This window comes from Caretta caretta, chromosome 16 (assembly GCF_965140235.1).
Source record: "Caretta caretta isolate rCarCar2 chromosome 16, rCarCar1.hap1, whole genome shotgun sequence".
NCBI lineage: Eukaryota > Metazoa > Chordata > Testudines > Cheloniidae > Caretta > Caretta caretta.
Genome location: NC_134221.1, coordinates 12,057,392 through 12,078,296, shown reverse-complemented (window position 1 = coordinate 12,078,296; position 20,905 = coordinate 12,057,392). Strand labels below are relative to the sequence as shown.

At 43.4% G+C, this 20,905-nt stretch overlaps 1 protein-coding gene across 6 annotated transcripts in view; it reads right to left on the bottom strand.

The window, feature by feature from the left end:
* COL27A1 (collagen type XXVII alpha 1 chain) overlaps positions 1–20,905 on the bottom strand; it is a 239,406-nt gene that overhangs the window by 213,081 nt on the left and 5,420 nt on the right. For all 6 annotated transcript variants that reach the window (XM_075120654.1, XM_048823074.2, XM_048823076.2 and 3 more), the window contains 2 exons: positions 11,629–11,699; positions 3,061–4,496 (listed from right to left, as the gene is read on the bottom strand). In XM_075120654.1, the coding sequence (XP_074976755.1) occupies positions 3,061–4,496; positions 11,629–11,699 (1,507 nt within the window). The remainder of the gene's footprint in view (positions 1–3,060; positions 4,497–11,628; positions 11,700–20,905) is intronic.

Below are 20,905 nucleotides of genomic sequence, written 5' to 3'. Positions count from 1 at the left end.
TGAGCTTTTGTGAGCTACAGCTCACTTCATCGGATGCATACCGTGGAAACTGCAGCAGACTTTATATACACACAGAGATCATAAAACAATACCTCCTCCCACCCCACTGTCCTGCTGGTAATAGCTTATCTAAAGTGATCATCAAGTTGAGCCATTTCCAGCACAAATCCAGGTTTTCTCACCCTCCACCCCCCCACACACAAACTCACTCTCCTGCTGGTAATAGCCCATCCAAAGTGACAACTCTCTACACAATGTGCATGATAATCAAGGTGGGCCATTTCCAGCACAAATCCAGGTTCTCTCACCCCCCCCAACCCGCATACACACACAAACTCACTCTCCTGCTGGTAATAGCTCATCCAAACTGACCACTCTCCAAGTTTAAATCCAAGTTAAACCAGAACATCTGGGGGGGGGGGTAGGAAAAAAAGAGGAAACAGGCTACCTTGCATAATGACTTAGCCACTCCCAGTCTCTATTTAAGCCTAAATTAATAGTATCTAATTTGCAAATGAATTCCAATTCAGCAGTTTCTCGCTGGAGTCTGGATTTGAAGTTTTTTTGTTTTAAGATAGCGACCTTCATGTCTGTGATTGCGTGACCAGAGAGATTGAAGTGTTCTCCGACTGGTTTATGAATGTTATAATTCTTGACATCTGATTTGTGTCCATTTATTCTTTTACGTAGAGACTGTCCAGTTTGACCAATGTACATGGCAGAGGGGCATTGCTGGCACATGATGGCATATATCACATTGGTGGATGTGCAGGTGAATGAGCCTCTGATAGTGTGGCTGATGTTATTAGGCCCTGTGATGGTGTCCCCTGAATAGATATGTGGGCACAATTGGCAACGGGCTTTGTTGCAAGGATAAGTTCCTGGGTTAGTGGTTCTGTTGTGTGGTATGTGGTTGTTGGTGAGTATTTGCTTCAGGTTGCGGGGATTTACTCCAACCCCTCAGACAGAGACAAACACCTACAAGATCTCTGTCAAGCTTTCTTACAACTACAATACCCACCTGCGGAAGTGAAGAAACAGATTGATAGAGCCAGAAGAGTTCCCAGAAGTTACCTACTACAGGACAGGCCTAACAAAGAAAATAACAGAACGCCACTAGCGGTCACCTTCAGCCCCCAACTAAAACCCCTCCAACGCATTATTAAGGATCTACAACCTATCCTAAAGGATGACCCAACACTCTCACAAATCTTGGGAGACAGGCCAGTCCTTGCCTACAGACAGCCCCGCAACCTGAAGCAAATACTCACCAACAATGAAATGGCCCAACTTGATGATCACTTTAGATAAGCTATTACCAGCAGGACAGTGGGGTGAGAGGAGGTATTGTTTTATGATCTCTGTGTGTATATAAAGTCTGCTGCAGTTTCCACGGTATGCATCCGATGAAGTGAGCTGTAGCTCACGAAAGCTCATGCTCAAATAAATTGGTTAGTCTCTAAGGTGCCACGAGTACTCCTTTTCTTTTTGCGAATACAGACTAACACGGCTGTTACTCTGAAACCTGTCATTAAATAATTATTGTCAGACTTTGCCATAAATTTCCCACAACTAAAAATTTAAATAGATAAAAATAGAAAAAATGCTTAAAACAAACATCAATATTATCCATCAAAATTATTTTAAAAATGGAATGTTGCAAAGCCTATTTAGAAAGAAATTCTGTGTACATTTTAAATGTGTATTATTTTAAAAAGAAATGATTACCCCATAAAAATATTGATGTTCTCTAAAGTGGTTTCTCCATTATTCCATTTGTTTTACCGGTCCCTTGTTTGAAAATATGCATTGTGTATACAATGGCCAAGTTTTTCAAAAAAGGCTAGTTTTTTCTGAAAAGACAACTTGAGACACCTGCTTTTCTGAAAGCACTCAGTGGACCAGTCCCAAGGGATTGGGATGTGAGGGAGAGAGCAGAGAAATCAAGCCACTTTAAAGGTGTCATGATGGGCACCCAAAAATCAGTAGTCACTTTTGAAAATATTAACCAATGGCATTATTTCGTTATCATCAGATTTTGTAGGGTGCCCATTAGGGTGGTGTCTGGGTGCCTTTACAAGGTTTAAATTGCGACAACACACTAAGGCTGTGATTTTTGTAGGAGTCAAGGCACCCAGCTACCATTGTTAGGTGTCTAACTCCCTTAAGTGCTGTTGAAAATCCCAGCCTATGGGGGTTTCTAACCAATCAGCTAAGATTTTAGGGTTTGATTTCAACGGGAACTCAGCACCACATAGGATCAGGCCATTAACCACTTAGGAAGATGCAAGGCTCCCTGGAGTAGGGACTCTCTTCTTGCTATTGGCTCATACAATGCCTAGCACAATGGAGCCTTGACAGGTGTCCCTAGGTGCTTGTGTAATAAAAAACATTATTAGGGAAGGTCTGGAAATAGAAATGCATCTTGCAGCTCATCCTAAAATCTTCCAGGTTCACATTTTAAAAGCACTTTAAATACAAAAATATTGAAGTTGGGCCATTTCTGTGATATTCAAAACAAGGTGTATTTCTAAACTACATTTGAAATATATTGCACCCCACATTTTAACTGGCTGGTTTTGTAATATTACAAATAGACTTCATAAATTGCCATACACTGAAAGGGATGCACAATGCATTGGTTAAGCCCAGAACAGAAGATATCGAAAACGCATGTCTGTAGAGTGGCACAAAGGAAACACACTGGAGATTCTAAGTCAATGCTGACACCCTTATCAACTTCTGCTGTTCACATCATATCAACCCTGTTTGGGGCAGAGATAAGTCCAAACCACTTTGGAGAAGTTCAGATACAAACCTGGTAGCTCAGGCATCTCTCTAGTTTAACAACAATATTTAGGACTTACGTAAACCACCTCATAGTACTTTACAGAGCTAGGTAAACATTATCCCCTTTTTATAAGTGGAGAAATGGAAGACCAGAGACGTGAAGTGACTTGCCCAAGGCAGGCCTAGCAAGTTGATAGCAGATATGACCCTTGGTCTGGGAGTCCTATTCACTGGACCACACCATGAATATATTTAAAAACTTGAACTTACCGGGGGACCTTGGTCTCCTTTAGATCCAGGAAGTCCCAGTAAAAATGGAAATAGGGTGGGTCCAATGGGGTCAAAGACCTGAAACCCATCAACAGCAGCAGGGGTTGTGAGGTTGAAGGCTTGCACACTGGTTCTGAAGGTACGATGAAAAGATCCAGGGGTTGATTTGGTGTACAGTAGAGGAATTAGGCTAGGAACGGATTTCCTGGTTGGTAGTGGCAATAGCATTTTTGGAATGGGTCCACTGGTCAGGTTCTCCGGGTTTTGTTTCATGGTCATGGGATGGATGTCTCTAGATGTGTTTTCAATCTTCTTCCTCATTGGCTTTACAGTGCTGAGGGTTTCAGAGGGCTTGGTGGAAGTTTTTTGGTTGATCATCTTTTTGGTCTCTTGCTCCAATTCTTTCCTGCTGATGGCAATGGAGTTTTGGCCAGCAGGCAGGATGTTTCTGACAGCGGGAACGGAGTGCTTCTGTGAACTTGCATTGGAAGAGGGTTGGGAAATCCTGAGGGCTGCTGTAGTAGTCCGAGAGTGCGAATGGACCGGCAGCTGCATATCAGTACTTGATGGAACGGTAGACCGCACAATTGTAACCTTGGCTGCTTTGGTTGTCAGCCTGGGAGACAGCAGCTTATATGGGACCAAGGTGGTGGACGCTGTAGCTGGAGTCTTGAGGGGTGTTGTGACCTTGATGAGTTCTGATGTTGATATCACAGTGGTCAGGTTCTTCAAACCCTGTAGCAAGAACTTAGTCTGCAGAGAGGCCATTGGGGAGGTGCTGGGATCCCTGGGCAAGAGTGGGACAAGCGGGGGCAGATTCGGCCGGAAGGTGTCCGCTTGCCTGCACTGTTTTTTCAGGTATTTACAGTAATTATGAGCTGCCTTGGCAGAAGGATAAATATCAAACTGGCAAATGGCGCCTTCAAACTGTATCGAGTGCTGGTTCATTTTCCCTAAGAGAAAAGACCCTTGTGGATCCAATGCCTCGTTTTTTTTAAAATGCAAATCCGCATGTACTCTTTGCTTCCCACAAGAAGTAACTAAAGTGACCATCTGGCCTCGGATGTCAATGGCCATGTTATGCCAGTGGCCATCATGAACACTGTAATCAAAATATACAGAGTGCTTGTGGCCTATGTACACAATGACCTTCCCGGGGATAAACTGGACTCCCAGCTCCAGTTTTTTCTTCTTGCTCTTGACAGAGAATAGAAAAGCATTGTTGATGCGGTGGGAGCACAAGCTCAGGACTAGGGTCAAGTCTGTGCCAAAGGCAGCGGGGATGATGGTACTAATGGGTGCCTCGATGCGTGCTCGCTGAGTGAAGATGACCCCCGATTTGAAAGGGATAACCCCCTGAGGAACCGAGCGTGAAGACGACAATCCGCTCAATGGCTTCTTCCCTGCCAGGCCCAGTCTTTGAAGAATGTCCACATCTGAAAAAGAGGAGCAAAGAGCATGAGTACCCAGGCAAACCCAGGGCCTGATCCAACACCATCGGAGTCAACAGGAATCTTTCCAAGGGCACCATGGGCAGTTGATTGGACCCCCAAATCCAGTGGATTATAGATCGTGCCTACCTTCCTCTCCACTCAAAACTGGTTTAAGACAGTCAGGTCATGGATGCATCTATTTTGTCTTGATTTCCAGGCTAGGAGCCCATACAGTGGCAGTTCAGTATCTCATAGGAATTGCCATAATGGACCAAAATCATGGTCCATCTAGCCCAGTATCCAGTCTTCAACAGTGGCCCAGTAACAGATGTTTTGAAGGAAAGTGGAAGAAAAGCCAGTCACAGCAGACAGTTTGGAAGATAACCTTCCCCCATGGAATGTTTCCTCCTAAGCCCCAATATCACACATTTGGGATTAAATGTTGGATATGACCATTTGGCAGAAGTTGAGTTATGACTTGACGTAGTTGGACGTTTAATAATAAAAAAAATGATTTGAGACTAAGATTTCTTTTCCACTTAGAGTAGAGAGCAGAATTTTATGGAGTGGAGACCCATAATTCCATCTTTCCAGACACACCAGCTCCATCACTTGAGACAGACCCATAGCCTTTGATAATACTGTATGGTGTTAATAGTTTTGTTGTTGTTTTTTTTAAAAGAGAAAGTAACCCCGGGCATGGGAAGGCTGCATCTAGGCTTAACCGAGCCACTGAAGGTATCACCTTGTAGCATTAGTTAAAATGGATGAGCACACAGCTTTAAATTTTGTACAAAAGTTGGACGGACCATACATGTATATGAAGTGTTATGAACATGAACTTGGATGTTAGCTGAATAGGCTCATATCCACTAGCCTGGGTGAGAGGCATGCAATGGGAAGATTGAGGCAGAATCCTTTGGCTCCTGGCCCCATGGTCAGAGGGGCTGCTTATAAAGAGCAGAGAGTCTAAAACAGATTAGCAGGCAACAGCAGCACAAATTACAGCCAATTGGCTGCCAGCTGGGCCACAATGCTGGACTTGGGAGAATGCTCGAGAGCTCAAGAGAGGGAGGAAGAGAAAGGTCCATGGGGGCTGGGGAGGGAGGGGGAAAGGAGGAGCCATTAAGGCAAGTATGTCCTGGGGTTGGGCAGGGAAATGGCAAAACTGGAGGAGGGGGAAGAAATGGGGGCATTTAGAATCCAATTCTGTTCCCATTTGAATCAACAGCAAAGCTCCCATTGACTTCAACTCCGAATAGAAATAAGGCCTATAGAACATAATAAATCTTTCCACAGAATATTTAAGCCAACCTATAGAATACTATAGCAAGGACGAAGTTCTCTATTAAATTCTATAAGCTCTAACATCTACATAGAACCCTATTGGCTTCCTCCCTATTAAACTCTGTAGGACTTTTCCTTAAGGGATCAGACCTTTATCCCTATTCTACTCTTCATTCCACACATAGGGTTGCTATCTTTGTTCCATTAGCTCGCTGGGAAAAGTAGTTATTCAGAAAGGAGATAAAGAGGGTTATAGTCTTCCCGGCATAAACACAACTGACAAATTGCAATCTCGATTCCTAGATTGCCACCTAATCTTCCTATGGGAATTATCAACGGTACAATCTAGCCTGGAAAGGGCTGCACGCCTCAATCCAAATGCCTACATCCAAAGGGAAGAGTTTAAACAATCAGGAGCGTAACAGTGCCAGCCACAGCTACACTTCAATTAACTTCACAGGCCTCTCAGATGAAAAAAAATGAGCAGAAGAAAAATAATCCAAGAAAAAAACTCCCCCAAAATGGCCCTCAGAATTTGGCCTCCTTCACCCTTAACTGTGACATATTCAATGCTGTTCTCAGTATTTGTGGAGCTGGAACAGAAAGAGTTCATGAGTGTTTGTTAGAAAGCCTGCAAACTTAAGCCCGTCTGAGGCCTAGCATGGGCTCTGGCCAGGAAGAGAGAACACTAGAAAGAGAACAGCTCTGTTCTTAGACTTTGGCAAACCATAACCATTTTTGTACATTAGAACAAGTAAATCAATATTTAGATTGTCTGGGACCTGCTTTATTTCCCACCCCACTTTCTATTTTTAAGGCATTTCAATTCCCTTTATAGCAGACAGAGCCACAGAGAAGCTTAGGGGTCAAATGTGAAGGGGATGGAAATTCTCTCTCAATTACCTCTATGCTGAGGAGATTATTTATTGTATGAGCATGTATGGATTTATTAATACTGGTGTTTATCTCTGGCTAAACAAGCCCCTGGTTCCCATGCATCCCCTCCCATATAACCCAATAGGGATTTCCGTCCTCACAGCATGGATAGAATCCCCCAATCCGCTGGGAGGTATAGAGCTATCTTTGAAGTCACTTCTGTCTTCTGGATCATTTCCCAACTCCTTTCCAATGCTAAGGGCCAAATCCTGGCTCTAGTGAAGTCAAGTGGGAGGCTTGCCATGGACTTCAAAGGGACCAGGATCTGGCCCTAAGGAAATAGATTTGCCGCTTAAATCTAGGAGCTAAACGCTGGCTTCCAATTGCTAGGTGTATTTTTAGGTTCTCTTCAAGAGATGTACTGTAGTGATAGGGCAGAAATATTTTGTACTCCAGGGAACTGCTCTGCAAAGACATAACTATGTTTCCCCTGTTCAGAGCATGCTGCTGCTGTTTGAAGTACAAATCCAACTGTCTCGTTAGCTACTGTATCAAATTGTGTTGAAAAACATATAAGATTGGACCAAAAGCCCAATGTCTGTATGGAGCCTGATTACAGCAGACCTTGTGCGGGGGTTGTGTGCTCTGTGCTCAGCCACCCAGCCCAGCACATCTGCCTGCCCAGCCCACCTCTGCCACTATATCCCACACTGAGTCCACTGAACTGATGGGCATGTCCCCAGATGAGTTCCATGAAGGGATGCCATCAACTAGTGTACAATTAAAGGTGCACAAGTGCCACTTTTGGCTTCTTTAAACTGATATGAATTTATCAAAACCTTACCTTTTCCCTTCAACTTTCTCCTCCTAGAGTTACCATCAGGACATGTTTTTTAAAAAACGGATGGACTAAAGCTTTCTGTCTCTTACCCCTGTGTAACTAAGGCTATGTCCAAACTGGCACTTTTGTTGGTATAACTTATGTCGCTCAGGGATGCAAAAAACAGACCCCCTTGAGCGACATAAGTTACACGAACAGAAACGCCAGTGTGGACAGTGCTATGTTGGTGGGAAACGTTCTCCTGCCGACATAGCTACCGCCACATATTGAGGGTGATTTAATTATGTCGACAGGAGAGTGCTCTTCCATCGGCACAGAGTGGCTGTCCAGGAGACTGACAGCGATGCAGCTGCATTGGTACAACTTTGCCGCTGAAAGGTCTCTCGTGCAGACATGGCCTAATTGTAGTACCCAAGTAGCAGTATTTCGGGGCTGAGGGCAAATTTCTCTCCAAAATGGGAAGCTATATGCAGAAGGGATTCCTGAACTATCATATCTTTGAAAGAGATGCTCACCAAAGGCTGAAATGTCTAATTTATTTCCCTTCCACCCCCACAAAACCAGAAAGTAGGAAAAAAATAACTCTTAGTTTACTAGCCTCTGCTGGCTTAGATCTAGGACCTACATCCAAAGTTTGGTTGAATGAAGTCTAAATTTCAGAACTATTGGCCTGGAACCTCAGCTAGTGCAAATCCGTGCAGATCCACTGACATAAATGTAAGGACACAGATTACACCAGATGAGGACCTGGATCATTAAGCTTTTGAATTTGTAGCATTTGTATGGATGCTGCCTTTCCAATGTACGCAGCCCTCCCCTTCCCCTTTTAGTTCTAGATTTTCAAAAACACACAGCATTGGCCTAACTCCACTTCCATTCGAGTCAATGGTAAAACTCCCACTGCTCACTTGCATGAAACTAGAGTTACATTATCCCAGCCTTACATTCTTGAGTGATAAACCAGTGCTAGGCATAAGCAGACTAAGAAATTACTTAGGGCCCCAACCAGCTCCAGGGGGCCCTATTCACTTTTTATCATAAGTGTTTTAGTATTGAGGGAAAGAGGGCAACAAAATTCCTTCTTATGGTCCGCAGCGGGTTAGCACCAGCTTTGGATAATATGGACTAAAACCTCTGATGTTCGCTTGCACCATTCACCTGACCTTTATTTGGATGCCCACATCAAACATTTTAAAGGAAAGAGCTATCCCTTTACTTGTAAGGAAACCATCCTTCTCTCCTCCAAAAGTGCAGGATGTTTTAGGGAAGGTAATTCATTCCATCAGAGGCAGGGCTTTCATTGCACCATGCTATAAAATGGAAGGCTTTTTGTGTGCGCATACACACAATGAAAATTTGTTTTATATGGACGCCAACAGCCAAAAACATTTAAACATCCCATAATTATCCTGGGAGTAAAAAGAGCAATAAACGTGACTCCAAAAATGGAGCGTTAAAAGTCTATTAAAAATAAAAATAAAAAAAATAGCTAAAACACAGTTTTTGTTTGCTCTCTTTTATGTTAACATAAAACTTGCTCTGAAAACTGCTTGAATAAGTGATTCAACCAGATGTTCACTTCCTTTGCAGGAAAGTAGAATTTGGAAAATATTACTTTTTTCAAAATTGCTGGTGGTGGTGACTGTTCCACGGGCTGCGTTTCAGCTGAGCTGCAACCAACTTTCTATTTTTCCTTCATGTTTTGGAGCCTAAGAGGCCTGGAGCTTGCTAGTCCACTTATTATTGCCTGCTGATTATATAGGAAGTTGTTCAGTTCCAGCCTGCACCCTGAGTAAATCATGTGGAGGAGATGTTGCTATTTTAAGATAGAGGAGGTGGCTCTCTGACAAACAGATTCTCTCCACAGCTGGATGATGGAAACTGAGCGAGAATTCTTTTTATCATCATCAACCGGGAAACTTCCTGGATCCCCATGCGGGTCACTAGTTATCCTAAAGGAGTCTTACCCTTTAGAAAAGTGGGAAAGAAACTTAGAAATCTCTCAAGAATAGCAAGTGTGAAAATTTAGCTTGTGAAATGTGGAGGTTTCTCTAAGGATATGCTCCCACTGAAATCAAATGATAGTCTCTCACTGATTTTAATGGGAGCTTGATCAGGTCATAAGCCATTTGATTCTTTCTCCCCCCACACAAAGAAACTTTGTCAGTACGAGAGGCAGGAGTAGTGGGGTGGTGGTGTAAAAAGATCAACAGAAATTAGATTGCATTATGGCTCAGGTGGCATTATGGTTCTGGGGAATAGATAATTGGGCATTTTTACACTGGGCACGTGTATCTGCATCTAACTTGCCTTATCTCCAGTTCAAAACTGTTAAAGTCACCAGGGAGGAATCTGGTCCAATATCTTATCGCTAGGCTTTTGGTGGGTGGAAAGCACAATGAACCCACATTAAGGGTAGCTGGATCAATTGCATCCCAACACTGGCTTGCATAGGAGCTAGGAAACGCACAATATATACCATGTTCTCATGCCCCATACTGTACATACTGGCTTACTGAAGGACAATACCATTTTGAAGGAAGCCACCTGTTTTCCCAGGTGAAGAGCGAGTGCAGCTACGAGGGAGCAGAAATTGGCTAGAACGGGGGGGAAAGAAGGGGGGCATAACCCAGCATGAATGAGTAGATGAAAACCACATGACGCTCCTGTGCTCAGCATGAGCTGACTCATACTGTGCGAGATTAGGGTACATTTGGCATGCATCTTGGATAGGGAGAGGCCATGCCTGGATATACAAGGATTCTCCAACAATAAACCACCTATCATTTCTCTGGATAACGTTGGGGTTACATTGCATCAGCAGCATTGCATTGTGCCAAGTGATGTAATTCAAGGAAAACAGCAGCATGTGTTTTCCCATACCTGAGCAACAGATGGTTTCATAGCCTTTTCTGAAACAGGCTACACCCTCTTTATGCCTCAGATTCTACTTCTGTAAAAGGGGGATTATAATTAGGGCCCTACCAAATTCATGGCCATGAAAAAATGTGTCACAGAGCGTGAAATCTGGTCTTGTGTGTGTTTTAACCTTTACTATACACATTTCACAGTGGAGACCAGCATTTCTCAAGTTGGGGTCCTGACCCTAAAGGGAGTTACAGGGGGGTTGCAAAGTTATTTTAGAGGGGTCATGCTATTGCCACCCTTACTTCTGTGCTGCCTTCATTGCTGGGAGGTCGGAGAGCGGCGGCTATTGGCCAGGTGCCCAGCTCTGAAGGCAGTGCCCTGCCAGCAGCAGTGCAGAAGTAAGGATGGCAATACCATACCATGCCACCCTTACATCTGAGCTGTTGCCTTCAGAGCTGGGTGGCTGGAGAGTGGCAGCTGCTGACTGAGGGCCCAGATCTGCAAGCAGCAGCACAGAAGGAAGGGTGACAATACCATACCATGTCATCCTTACTTCTGCACTGATGCTGGCAGCAGCTCTGCCTTCAGAGCTGGGCTCCTGGCCAGCAGCTGCCGCTCTCCAGCTGCCCAGCTTTGAAGGCAGTACCGCCGCCAGCAGCAACACAGAAATAACAGTAGCAGTACTGCAATGCCCCTTACAATAACCTTGTAACCCCACAACTCCTTTTTGGGTCAGGACCCCTGTAATTACAACACTCTGAAATTTCAGGTTAAAATAGCTGAAATCATGAAATTCATGATTTAAAAAAATCCTATGACCGTGAAATTGACCAAAATGAACCGTGAATATGGTAGGACCCTAATTATAATACTTACCAGCCTCCCAGGGATGCTTAACTCATTAGTGACCAACTTCATTAGATAAAAGGCTTTAAGGGCCAGATTTTTTAAAGGAATTTAGGTGCCAAACGATGAAGATATGTAGATAGAGCTGAAAATCCCATGAGGTGCCCATCTGCATCTTTAGGTACCCCAATACCTTTAAAAATCTGGCCTTAACTGCTGGTCTCCAAGTCTGGATGGTCTACTCAGGTCAACACCTGAACCATCAGCAGCAAAACAGCAGAAGTGAGTAAATTAAGTCTGTGCATTAGGCTCTTGATTAGATACAGTTATCTAAACTGAAGCCAAGCCCCTTGGCTAAAATTCACTTACACATTTTTCTTTGTAGGGCAGAAAAACAAACACACAAGTGTAATTTACCTTCAGGACTTCCCTGTGCGAATCCAAGGAAACAGGTAAAATATAGAACAGTCCAGAGAAAGAGGGATCCCCTAAAAATCAGAGAAGGGAAAAAAAAATCAGGTTTTTGTTACAATTTTAAAATATAAAACATTACTCAAGTCTGGCTGTTAAAGGCCAAAAAAAAAAATAAGCTTCATCCTGAACAAGGCTTCAATCGTGCATTTATTGAAGTCGGGGGGGTGGGGGGGAAAGGAGGAGGGTGTTGTCATGAACGACAATAGCTGGAGGATCAGACCCTCACAGCTCAGAACTGACTGCTTGCTTCGTATTGGGACTCCATAACCAGAATCCTACTTGAGGGCCTGATCAATAGCCCACCAAAATCAATGGGAATTTGTCCATCGACTGCAACAGACCTTGGATCAGGCCCTGAATTGGGATGAGAGCTATATGCAGTGATGCCAAGGGTGTCAGATCGTCAGTCCTACAGAAATACCAAAGTTCTGTGTTAGCTGCAGCACTGTCCAGTGTGGAATGCCAGGATGCAAAAGGGACACAGAAGCAATTCAAAATAAGGAGAAAGATGGACTTGACCAAAGTGTACGTATTAGGGGATGAGAGGACACACAGTAAGTGTTATGTAAGTTACCTTTGCAGCTGAAAAAAGAAAAGGAGGACTTGTGGCACCTTAGAGACTAACAAATTTATTAGAGCATAAGCTTTCGTAAGCTATAGCTCACTTTGTCGGATGCTCCGACGAAGTGAGCTGTAGCTCACGAAAGCTTATGCTCTAATAAATTGGCTAGTCTCTAAGGTGCCACAAGTCCTCCTTTTCTTTTTATGGATACAGACTAACACAGCTGCTACTCTGAAACTTTGCATCTGAGTAAACAAAGTTTGAACCCTGCTGCTCTCACATTCATTAAGAACAAATTTTGGGAAAAGCCCTATGCGGTTTAATTTATTTTCTTCTAAAGAAAGGATACAAAGAGAAGGGATAGGCGGTTAACCCTTTGGTACCCAGCACAGTTAAAGCACTACCATTAATGCATTTCTCATTGGTTCAATGTGTAGAGAAATTCTGCCTGCCGGTGGTAGGGGTTAAGAAAACGCCCACAGGAGTTGCAGCATTCCAAGCTATGTGGAGGCACCCCTCTGGAAGGTTGTGTTTCACACCTGTGAAGCTGCATTTGGAAAAGCTTTCTGCTAGCTACACTATAAGCTTCTGGGTACCAGTGAAAGCAGTAGCAGGGAGGAAAAGCTATACCAAAAAGGTTGCAGAAACCACCCCTCAACCCACAAATTGCTTGATTGGTATCAAAATAATGCAAAAGCATAAGAAACTCCTTGGTTAAATTCACTCAGAACTATCTGTGGAAAGTTATAAGATTAAATTCTCTTGTCTTCTACAGGAGATTTAATAGCTAGGCTGAAGTTTCAAGGCCATTAGGCAGCTGAAGGAACAGAGACAAAAATGTAAACTATATAAAATCCTCCACCAGAGAAAGAAAAAACATGGATCATTCATAAGTTGTTAGTACTACTTCATTTCAGTTAGACCAATAGTATATCTGGGGTGGGAGTGGGACAAAGGCATGAAATAGACCCTGAATGAAAATAATTGTATATTTATTTCAATATTTTAGTGTACTGTTTCCCAGCCTTTCTGGTTTCAGCTCTTGCACATGAAAAACTTTGTAGAGGTTTTTTATGAGTTTGGGTCTTTCCATCAGCTGCTGTAGAACACTGCAGCTCCATTGACTTCAGTGAAGCTACACTATTAACTTTAGTAGAGAAATCCATGTATGAACCCCACTGCTTGCTATGTTCTGACACTTGACTAGAAAAAGCACTAGAACAATCCCACATCCGGGAAGTTAATTAGATGGACCAAATTGTTATTTTGCAGTCTCCTTGCTCCTGATTCCAGGGTTCACCTTTCAGGTGCAGGAGGGACCTGAAGGCTACTCTAACTTATTCCCACATTATAAAGGTCCCCAGTGCACCACCCAGCAACTCAGAATAGCTAAATAATGCATCCTAGCCATACCTTCTTGCTCCACCATTACACTGGCCACATACGACCCACGGAACCCTCCCAGCCCCGGCGGAATTCCTGGCTGCTTCCTGGATCCCTTTATGCCACAGGCATGATGTAAAAGGACCAGAACCCAGCTCGGATCCCCGACCCTCATTTCTGTGACCCATCAAACCAACCAAAAACCACCATCAATTAGAACTCAGATGTGGCTTAGTTTTTGTGTCTTGAGCGTGAGCTGCAGAGTCACAGCTATTGCTATATGCAATAGCAGAGCTTAAAAAGGGGGGTTTCCTCAATAGGAAAAAACCACATTGTTCTTAACTTGCATTAGCTAACTCATGGTAATTAAAATGAGGTAAAATCCTAGGGAAGACAAGGCAGTTTGTAGCTTTCACACACTAGAAGATTGAGTTAAAGAGCCCAGGGTTTACTACAACCTGCTAATTAGCATTAAGACTGCAAAATGCCTTGGTCTTCACGCAGATTTTACCTTTTCTTTGATTCCATGTGCTAGCTCACATGAATAAAGAGCACCTTTTTTCCGAGTGAGAACAAGGGCTCTGTATCTATATACAGCATGGATGTTTTTATAGTATCAAACAACCCTGTGAATCAGTCACCAATTCAGTCCCCCCCACAATGTACCAAGGTAAAGCCCATTATTTTTAATAAAAATGGCAATGAGGAAGGGAAAATCCCCACAATTTGCCTCTAGATTTCCTGTTGACCAACAAGCAAGGGGAACAAGCTTCAGGGAAAATCCAGCACACGATTCTGTTGCACAGACACTGACTGGGCAGTAAAAGAGATGGATTCACAGCATAGCCTCCAGCTGGCACTGGACACACTGCTGCTCTCCTCAGACAGCCAATACAGTACAAGATTGGAATGAGGACAAGTGCCAGAATGCTGAAGAAAAACACTTTGGCAAAATATACCAGCTTAATGGAAAAAGTGAATGCTGCTTCCAAATGGCAGACCTGTGTCTGATGGGGCTGTTAATTATTGCAGGTTTTTTATAACATGAGGTCTTTTTCCGTTACAACTCTATGGTAACAGGGTTGCATAAGCGATTTGAGTAGCAGTAAGCAAGGGAGAGTTTTCTCCTTATATAGAGCTAGCAGATCTATCTATTCCTTTATCTCTGCTCCACCCCATCACTAGGGATTTTTAGAGTCACCCACAATAATACCCCTCTATGGGTGTGTGCATGCATGCATCCCAGCAAGAACAAATATCCCCAGCAAGCTCAATTAGTTCCTGCAAACCCTCAGAGACACCAGGTGAAACCTGCCATAAGACCTATCCTCCACATAAACCCTGGTTCAAGACCGAGAAGGTGCCCTTCCAGTCTCTCCATAGGATAGGGGTGACTTTCATTCAACGCTAGCCCCACTGAATTCAGTGGAGCTACTGATTTGCAGAATGGACTTAGGATCAAACCCACGGACTTCAGCCTTCAGAGTCAGGCATCACTCTTCTAGTGAAGGTTAGAGATCAAATTTCTGAAAGCAACGAGTTGATGGGCCCCTGGGGCCAAGAGAGTCATCAGTCCTCTCTCTCTGTGGTCTGTATAGAATCTTCCTCGCTGATAATCCCGATGTGTGTCATGTACAATGCACTTGCCTCAAGGGCAAAAATAAAAACATCCTGAGAATGTTTGATGGCTATCAGTTCTTACCTTGCATTCACTATATTTTGTAACATATAGCAATGCACTGATTCAGTGATGACAAAGCCACTGCTAAAAAGTATCATCTTATCTTGGAATAAATCACTCAAGAGTGCCTTTCCCTGCACGAAGGACAAAAATGGAATCTGGCTGCTGAGAACTGCTCTTCGAAAAGACTAAATGAACATTTCCTGCTATGAGATCTGACGGTGTTTCTGAGAGATGAACACATACAGGTCCTGCCGTAGAGCCTAAATCCTAAACACAGCACCATAGCTGAGATTTTCAGAGACTCCTAACCCATTTGGATACTCAGTTCCTAACAGGAATTGAAAAATCTCAGCCTACGAGTATAGACTTTAAACTGCCTCATAAAACAAAATAAAAACATGAACAAAAATCAGCTTCCCCACTATACTCAGGGACGGTCTTTTTATTTCGTGTCTCTATAGCACCTAGCATAGCAGGGCCCCAGTCCACACCTGGGGTTCATAGGTGCTGTCTCAACACTGCTGCTGCTAATACTTACCTACTTAGACCCAAGCTCTAGTTGCCCGCTCAGATTTGATGATCCACAACTGAAACAACAGTTCAATGATCAGAGGTGTGAGTAATGCAATGACACCTAGAACACTGAACTCTGGTCCTTGACAAATCAAAAGACCCTTCTTCTCACCTTTATTTATACATCTATCAGAAAGAAACCATGTTCCTTTCTTGGGATCCTAAAGCATATATATGCTGCTTTATGAATGACACCTCACATTGTTCTTTGACAGAATCCTGTCTGGCAGCACTGACCCCTTATTTATTTACACAATGCCTATCATTAGAACAGCCAGGTGCTATAGCAAAATTCTGCTTGGCCAAGGCAAGTAACTTTTTTGAGAGGGGAGTCAAACATCATCAATTTTTGACCCTGGTCATCATCAATTGTCATAACAAGGGCCAAGAAGGCAGATTTTGTGCCCTGATTTTTTTCACGATAACCTCAAAAGACTGGAAACTGTGGAGTTGACCTAGAAGAAGTCAATCAGCTGTGAGTGAGCGAAAAAGGAAAGATGTCTCCAGTAACAGCCCTTAGTAGCTTTTAAGCAAAGAACAGTTAAGAATGTGTTCTTCTGGAATGCTAAGTACTTATCACACCAGATTTTAAAATGAGAACGGAGAACTCATTCCAAGTATAGCCTGAAAGAGGGGGAAAAAACCCACATGCCCTAAGACATCAGCTAAAATGTACGTGAATTTTGGCAGCACATTGCAGGGAATACCAAGTGAAATGGTTTGGAACACTGTCTTTACAACATTTCTGGGTAAGAATAGTGTGAGATTGAAATATAGCCAGACAACTTCATCCCAGGGATGATTATGAGACATTGTTTTCCCATGATTGTGTGTCGGGGGTGTGACAGTTTAGAATGTACGTACACACAGACACACAGCATTGTCATCAAGTTTCCCAGGGTAACTCTAATCTTAATTCAGGATGAAAATGCAATTAGCACTGTGTCGATAGAGCACTCGCACACAGCTTTGGCAACATCTGTCTAACTATGATGGACCAAAAAACTGCTGCTTCCTTGAGGAGGTGGCTCCTAGCAACATCAGAGTGCCTCAACAGAGCAAGATGAAAGAGAGGAGTCATTCACATGGGGTGGGACCTCAGACACTGGCAACAGCAATTCAGTAGCACCCAGCATTACAAAGATGCTTTTCTTTCATAAAAGCCTAGAATAGGACATGCAGAAAGACAGTATGGCGCTGGTTCTTTAGACAACTCTAATTTAAAGCCCAATTTAAATACCTTACACTTATACAGTAGCTTTCACTGGGCTGGAAAGTGGCAGTTACACAGTAGACAGACAATGGAGAGGAAATTTCAACCAAGACTCCCTCTCTTACAGTGTCCATGTGGTGTTACAAAAGCCCTGTGTGGATACAAAATTTGTATCTGCATCCAACTCATGATATCCGCAGATTTGCAGGGCTCTACATGTAGAGCATACACAGAACCTCATTTTCTAAGGTCATATCCAGAAGACTACAGCTGAAGGTCTGAGTTGACTCTGATGGGATTTGAACCACTTTTTCCAATATACTATATTTCAAACCTAATACTTTAAACCACTGAGCCATCCGTCCCGACAAATAGCTGGGGTTTGCACATCCCTAAAAATAGGACAAACACCAGCTTCTCTGACATTTTTGAGCCATGGATGCATCCTATGAATCAAAGTGGAATAGAGTTGATTTTCTTTAGTAAACAGCAGTTCACAGATTCCAAGACCAGAATGGGACCATTGCGAACATCTAGTCTGACAGGCCATAGAACTTTCCCCAAATACTTCCTAGAGCAGATCTTTTAAAACAGTGGGTCTCAACCAGGGGTACGCAGAGATCTTCCAGGGGTACATCAACTGATCTAGATAGTTGTCTAGTTTTACAACAGGCTACATAAAAAGCACTAGCAAAGTTATTACAAACTAAAATTTTGTGCAGATAATGACTTGTTTATACTGCTCTATACACTATGCATTGTAATGTAAGTACAATATTTATATTACAATTTATTTACTTTATACTTATATGGTAAAAATGAGAAAAGAAGCAATTTTTCAGTATTAGCATGCTGTGACACTTATGTCTGATTTTGTAAGCAAGTAGTTGTTAAGTGAGGTGAAAGTTGGGGGTATGCAAGACAAATCAGACTCCTGAAACGGGTACAGTAATCTGGAAAGGTTGAGAGCCACTGTTTTAGAAAAACATCCAATCTTGATTTATGTATTGCCAGTGAGGGAGAATCCACCACAAACTTTGGTAAATTGCTCTAATTGTTAATAACCCTCATGGTCAAAAATTTACACCTTATTTTCAGTCTGAATTTGTCTAGCTTCAACTTCCAACCATTGGATCATGCTATACCTTTCTCTGCTAGACTGAAGATCCTATTATTAAATATTTGTTCCCCATGTCAATTATAGGTACTTATAGACTGTAACTGAGTCACCCATTCACCTTCTCTTTGTTAAGCTAAATACATTAAGCTCCTGGAGTCTCTCACTATAAGGCACATTTTCTAATCCTTTAGTCATTCATGAGACTCTTCTCTGAATTCTCTCAAATTTTTCAACACGTTTCTTGAATTGTGGGCACCAGAACTGGACACAGGATTCCAGCAGCAGTTGCCCCACTGCCAAATACAGATATAAAACCTCTCTACTCCTACTCTCTAACAGAGATTCCCCTGTTTATGCATCCCAAGATGACATTAGCTCATTTGGCCACAGAGTCACACTTGGAGCTCATGTTCAGCTGATTATCCACTGTAGCCCCCAAATCTTTTTCACATCACTGCTTCCCAGGATAGAGTCCCCCATGCTGTAAGTATGGCCGCTGTTCTTTGTTCCTGGATGCATACATTTACATTTAGCTGTATTAAAACCACATATGGTTTGTCTGCATCTCATTTACCAAGTGATCCAGATTGCTCTGAATCAGCACCCTGGCCTCTTCATTATTTACTTCTCCAATTTTTGTGTCATCTGGAAGTTCTATCAGGTGATGATTTTATGTTTTCTTGCAGGTCATTAATAAGAATCTTACATAGCATCGGGCCAGTGGGACCCCCTTGGAAACACACCCACTTGACAACGATTCCCTATTTACAATTACATTTGGAGACATCGGTTAGTCAGTTGTTAATTTTATATCACACACAATTCTCAATGGCACACACAATGGCAATTCACAATGGCACACTCAATTCTCCTTTTTTTAATCAAAGTGTCATGCAGTACCAAGTCAACCGCCTTAGAGAAGTCTAAGTATGTTACATCAGCACTATTACTTTTATCAAACTTTTAATCTCATTAAAAGTATCAAATTAGTTTAACAGGATCTATTTCAGAGGTGACAGTAAGCCGGTACGCCCCAGTACGGCATACTAGCAAGAGCCAGTGCACCGTACCGGGGTGAATCGGCTTCGCCAGGCGCAATCTAAAGGGCCTGTGGCTCCCAGCAGCGGCTGGAGCCCCCGGCCCTTTAAATTGCTGCCGGAGCCCTGGGGTAGCGGCGGCGGGGCTGGGGCGGCGATTTAAAGGGCCCTGGCGGACGAGCCCTGGGCCCTTTAAATCGTCCCCGGAGCCCCGCCACCACTTCCCCAGGGCTCTGGCAGGCTCCGGGAACGATTTAAAGGGCTTGGGGCGGTAGTGGCGGCTGGAGCCCCGTCCCCGGAGCCCTGCTGCCAGAGTCCTGAGGAAGCGGCGGTGGGGCTCCGGGGACGATTTAAAGGGCCCAGGGCTCCGGCCGCCGCTACCGCCCAGGGCCCTTTAAACCGCTGCCAGAGCCTCCAGCTGCCGCTGTTACCCCGGGCAGGGGGAAGGAAGCACTTGCCGGTACAGGATGGGCCGGGGCTGGCTCTGACCTCCCCCAGCCCCGCCCCTTCTGCCCGAGGCCCTGCCCCTTCCGCCCGAGGCCCTGCCCCTTCCAGGGGCCAGAGCCGGCCCCAGCCCAGCCCCGTACGGGTAAGTCACTAGACTTACTTTCACCCCTGATCTATTTCCATGTTGATTTCCATGAACTACACTGTCCTCTTTTAATTCTTTATTAATCAAGCCCTATATCAGCCACTCCATTATCTTGCCCAGCATCAATGTCAGGCTGACAGGCCTATAATTACCTAGGTCATCCCATTTGCCCTTTTTAAAAACTGGCACAATATTAGTTTTATTTCAGTCCTCTGGAACTCCATGTGCCATTACTGAAAACCAACATTAATGGTCCAGCAAGCACTCTAGCCAAATCTTTTAAAACTCTTGGATGCAAGTTATCTGGATCTGCTGAGTTAGGGGGATTGTCTCTTTTTGTTGCTACAATTTATTTTGAAGCAGGAAGTAGGGCAGATATAGATACAATTCAATTCTTTCTGTGAAGCAGGCCTAAGGTGAACCCGTGGATGATGGTGGAGAGAGTATTCTTATAAAATGTGCAGATGACACCAAGCTGGGTGGGCTTGCGAGCGCTCTGAGAATTCTAATCCAGTTCTTCAGTGGCCTTGACAAATTAGAGAATTGGTCAGAATTCAATAAAATGAAATTAAATAAAGACAAGTGCAAAGTACTATGCTTAAGGAAAAAAATGAAACACAAATACAAAATGGGGAATAACTGGCTAGAGAGTAGTACTTCAAAAACAGATCTGTGGGTTATAGTGGATCACGAACTGAAGATGAGTCAACAACATTATGCTATTGAGAAAAAGGCAAATGTCATTCTGGGGTCATTACAAGAGTCTTGTTTGTAAGCCACAGGAGGTAATTGTTCTACTCTACCTGACATTGGTGAGGCCTCTGCTGGAGCACGGCACCTGGTTTTGAGCACCACACTTTAAGAAAGATGTGGACAAATTGGAGAGTCAAGTAGAGAGAAACAAAAATGATAAAAGGTTTAGAAAACATGATGTATAAAGAAAGGTAGAAATAACTTGGTCTGTACAGTCCAGAAAAGATTAAGAGGGAGACATAACAGTTTTCAAATATGTAAAATATTGTTATAAAGAGGATGGTGATCAATTGTTCTTCATGT